Source organism: Condylura cristata, unplaced genomic scaffold, assembly GCF_000260355.1.
Source record: "Condylura cristata isolate star-nosed mole 26May11 unplaced genomic scaffold, ConCri1.0 scaffold00011, whole genome shotgun sequence".
Taxonomy (NCBI): Eukaryota; Metazoa; Chordata; class Mammalia; order Eulipotyphla; family Talpidae; genus Condylura; species Condylura cristata.
In genome coordinates, this window is record NW_004567112.1 from 21,056,399 (window position 1) to 21,061,464 (window position 5,066).

Genomic DNA, 5,066 nt, shown 5'->3' on the forward strand with positions numbered 1-5,066 from the left:
GGGCCGCTCTTTCTGCCCGCTGTTGTCTATGCAAGTGTCCTTTATTCTTCTGTCCCCTTTCCTAATAAACCTGCTCTTTCATGTCTTTTGTCTCGTGGAGAAATTCACCCAGAAACTCACCAATGCCGCTATAAAGGGAGCTCTGGGGAAACCTTTCCCAGAGTGAAACCAAGGACCCCACACTCCAAGCCCATCAACTCCAAACAGAAAAACAAATAAAAACAACAACACATCACATATTATACAACTGAGCATTTGAAAAAATATTTGTGTTTGCTGACATTTACATTTTTAAATTCTGCATACCAGACACATGGTTTTTGTGGACATTATTCCTTAGGACAAGGCTAAATTACTTTAAACAATTTCGTGTAGGCACAATGAAAAGAAAGATGTTAATGATAACAGCACAAGTACAAGCTAAGAATCGTGAATGTGCCACTATGATGTGAGAAAAACCCAAGTTAGGGGATTAATTTGCAGATATTGGTTCTGAATTATTTTCTTCCTGATATCAGTGTCCCCACCCTTCCTGTTTTTCTTTTCATAGTTGGTCCTGTCTCTTGGCATCATTAAAGGAACTCTCCAAGAGAAAGACCAAGAAAGTCTTCTTTACCTGAAGCCAGTCTCGGCCCATCTGACTTCCTCAGCCTTGGATTTTCACCTGCCTTTACCTTTGCTTTAAATCTTCCTTCTTTACCTGGAGAGTTCATTCCCAATTCTTCCCATCTGATGAGGACATTTTTATAAATAATGACTTTAACTAGTTATTTACAGTAAGCTGGGATGTTTACTGTTTTAAAAAACCATCCTACCAATTTCCTGTAGCAACCGACCTGTTTCCGAATCCATTGAAGCAGTTTTATTACACAAACTACTAGCACCAGTAAAGACAGTTTCCCCTGTCAGGCCCTGCTACACCTAAGACTGAGAGGGTCTTGCCATGGGGTTTTGGCCCACTGTAGAGTAGGCACTAAACACTTTCTCCAGGTGTTCCTCTGTGTGTGTGTGTGTATGTGTGTTGCAAAAATGATTTCTAATATTTTGACTTCAGACACTAAAAATTTGAAGTCATAGAACATTGCCAAAGAAAACAAAACAGATAATTACTAAAAGTAGAAACAATCTCTCCAGTATGCATGGAACTCAAATTGGAGGAAACGAAAGGAAGGAATCCTTTTAAAACGTGGGGTAAACCAAAGGAAGGGCATGGGGATATTTAGAGGGGCTAGATCTGTTCATGGGCTCTTAGAGGAGAAACAAACTTCTGGAATCTTTACAACAGGAAGCAATAGTGCAATTAAAGTAAGATCCCCAGAAAAAAACAGGCCCTTACTCGCCCCTGAGACTCGGGGTAAAAGCTATGTCCTTGAACGTTTGCCTTGAGAAGACAGAACTGGGTGCCTGGAAGATTTAACAGTCCTGGAGCAGAGAAAGGATTTATGTCTCAAGGTTATAAGTAGCCCCGCAAAAAGGGCCTCTCTGCCCTGTCAGGTTTGGCCTGGAGCAAACAGGAAGTTCCCCCTGCAGCCTGCCTTTCCTCAGGCAGGCATTTTAAGGGGCACCCACCCAGGACATGGTCATCAGCACTAGAAATAGTGTGATCAAGGAGACAGTCTTTGCCAAGGCTCAGGTGACAAGGCTTGCATTGCTTCACAAGATTCCTTAGAACATTGGAGATGGCACTTTTGGGAAAATGAGTCAGGCAGAAGTCACAATACAAACGTTATATAGTAAATGGCCGGAAAGGACAGGCAGCTGGTTGGATGTAACGGCACCAAAATAACACCAGAAACTTGAAAGCCAATGGTCAAACAGGAATATGCTAATTTAAAAAAATGTTTAAAAGACTAGTACATGCTTAGAAAATATATGATGGTGTTTTTCAGTTCTAGGTGACAACCGCAGTACAATTCCTGGCTCCCTGCCCACTCTTAAGCTGTTTGTTTACGGAGCTCACTCATCCACTCTTTTGTAATCCTAGAACCTGACAGGTGTCATGCAGGGTGGCTGGAATACCCTGCACGTGTGCAGCCATGGTTGCTTTCGTCCAGACAACGCCTTTGACTGGAGCCCCAGATAAAGTAAGAATCAGATTTTTCTCTTTAATTTACCCCCAAATTTGAGGCAGTCAAAAAAAAAAATGTACTTGTGACTTTGGAGATGGCTGCTGTTTTCAGAGCGGTTTTTTTCTTAGTTTTTTTTTTTTAATTACATACCAGAAAGGAGAGATATGTATTTCACTATTGACAAGTGTCCCTCTTTAAATGCCAGTTTTATTTTCATTTAAAAATGTATGCTTATAATACACAGTTTTAGGAAACAGAATAAAAGCAGCTGTATTCGCCCCCACCCCCGTCCTCCCTATACCTCCCTCAACAACCACTCGCACGCTTTGATGAGTTTCCTTTCTGTCTCTGTCCTATTTGTTTACAACATTTGATCTAGTCCATAGTGTGGAGGGAGAAGCCTCTCCTTGGGATTTTGCTGTAATGGTCAATGAGTCCAGATAATCAACAAGAAAACAATCACACTCCACTTTTATCAAAGCCCACTGACATCCACCTTCGCGCCTGGTGATCACATCAGCGAGGCTGGACTGTTGATCAGCAAACTAAGGTCAGCGAGGAGAGGGGGTCTTGTCCTCTCTGGACTCCTAGATGGCAGTGTTCAGAGCCAGAAATTAAGGTCTCTGCATCTCTTAAGTAGAGACTGCTCTCGCAGTACATTCTATCATCCTTTCCAATGAAAGTCTGTATCTCCATGAACGGAAATTCCGTTTGAGAGCTGGGACTTCTCCTTCCTGTGGTCTATTTCTGTGCCATGCACACTGCTGTAGTGACTGTGCCCGCTGGCAGCCAGCCCGGGACCCTGCCATCATCCGGGCACACAGCAGTTTGCACGCTGTGCGCAGTTTCCTCAGCTGCCTTGCAGCTGGGTCTGGTCCCTGCCAGCAGGCATCTGGGGCATGTCGCCACCTCTTCAGCTCTCTCACCACAAGAAGAAACTTACCCTGTGTCTCTTCCTTGTCTCAGTCACCGTGTGTGTATCGCAGCCTGCCTATCCCTTTAGCAGTCGGCCCTCGCTGTGGATGTGGATTTCGACAAAGAGCTTGTAAGTGCCTGCTGGACCTGCCTGCCTGGCCCTGGCCCCATGTGTTGACTGCCAAAGCAATGCCATATTTGCTAAGGCTTTCAATGTCTGATTTTCCAGTTTCTCTCTGTCATTTTTAATTTCTGGGTCTCTTTATCTGTCGCCTTCGCCCCTCCAATTCCACATAAGTCTGTAAGTTTAGGTAGATAACAATTAGATGAAATCTAAAATTTCCTAGAAAGGATGTTAAGCCCTGATAGGATTAGCATCCCAAATAAGATGGAGGGTTAAAAAGAATTAAAAAAAAAAAAAAAGAACAAAACAGATGAGATGGAGGGGATGGAGCAATCAGATGGGAGAGGGACCAAAGGAGAGTCAGGAATTTCTGAATGGGGCATTTTAGCCAAAAATGAAATGTTTCTGTGATGACTTCTCAGGTGAATTATAGATATTATGAAAATGATCAATTTAGTTGTTGACTTTAGACAACAAATTGTCTCTCTAGCAATTTGAAGCTGGTATTTCTTCAGTGGGAAATGATTGTTAAAAATTTTATTTTTAAATATCATAGACTATTTTTAAAATAAAAATTTATTTTCGCATAAAATGCTTACAGTTTTTCCTGGAAAAATAAAATCATGATAAACCTAGTCCTTGAATGGTCAAAATCAGCCAGTTGCAATAATCGTCGTTCTTTATTTCTTATGAGGCCCTTGACGGTTCAATTTGGAACTATTGATGTCCAGGTTCTATCACCATAGTGAGGTCAAGCTTCTATTACCATTTACTCTAGATTTTAGGTTGACCCCCACCCCCCAACTGAGACCAGTAAAGAGCTTGTCTGGCAGAACAGGCACACTGCTGGGTGTGAGTGGACAGTGAGTGACCCCGCCTAAGGGCCCTGGCGGTGGGCTCGCCTGCCTCTAGCCCAGACGCATGAGGCTGCGGTCTGTCACACAGCTGTCCCTGTATCTCTCACCAACTTCCCTTTCTCTGCAATCCCCTGGAACTGCTTTTCATAGAAGTATGATCAAGTCATATTCAGGTGCCTCTGGTGAGCCCGTCACAATTCGCCCTCAGCACAGTCAGACATGGAGCTGAGGAGCCCAGTAACCAGACCATTCTTTTTGCTTCAAAGTAGCCGAATTCTTAAATGGGACTCAGTAGTGATTTGTCCAATTTGGCCAAGAATGAAATTAAGTGATTTCCGCATTAAATTTTCCAACTTGGCTTCTGTGTGTGTCCTCCCTAGAGACCTCATCTCACAATCGTGGAAAACAAAAAAGAAAAAATAATAGTTCACCTTTTCTTTTGGAGCCAACTAGTTCCAATATCCACTCTGGCCATGTCTTACTTCCCTTAATTAATTAATTGCTCTTTGATCTCCCACTGGAAACCTCCCTCTTCTGTAGATGGCCAAGAACACAGCTACCCAACAGCACTGCTGGCTCACCGAGGGAAATCAGTGATATCCTCCTACCTGAGCTCATTTTCAACCCTGAATCCTTTCCTCCGGGCCAGCTCCATGAGGAAGGCTCTGCGGGTGCTTCCCATTTTCTTCTCCAAAATGAAGAGAACCAAGTCTCGAAACTTGATATCAGGAGGAGGGGAGGCCACGGAGGCCCCCATCTGCCGGGGCCTCTTCTTCCGAGGGCCTGAGTGGGGCATTCTCAAGGCCTCCATGGGAGAGGCTGCTGCCGCTTCTGGCTGTGCCATCAAGTGTTGCCTCCAGAAGTGAGGGAGCGGGCCCCTCCTTCATGAAGAGCTCTGATGTCAGCTCACTGGCAGCACCTGAGGCCAGGCCAGGCTCTTCCTGCTGACGAGCAGTGAGGAATTCTTACCTCTGTTCTGTCACTTGTCCAATGTGAGCATCGTAATGGATGCAGTATATTAGCTTTTGCTTCCCTGTGAATAATTTCATCAGATCTCAGAATAATTGGGAGAAAGGTAGGGAAGCAGCATTAGTTCTGTGT

General features: G+C 44.0%; 1 protein-coding gene across 1 annotated transcript in view; it reads right to left on the reverse strand.

The window, feature by feature from the left end:
- Nucleotides 1–4,776, reverse strand: part of DNTT (DNA nucleotidylexotransferase) — a 20,202-nt gene extending 15,426 nt beyond the window's left edge. The window contains exon 1 of the mRNA XM_004680586.1: nucleotides 4,574–4,776. Coding sequence (XP_004680643.1) covers nucleotides 4,574–4,776 — 203 coding nt within the window. The remainder of the gene's footprint in view (nucleotides 1–4,573) is intronic.
- Nucleotides 4,777–5,066: the final 290 nt, after the last annotated feature.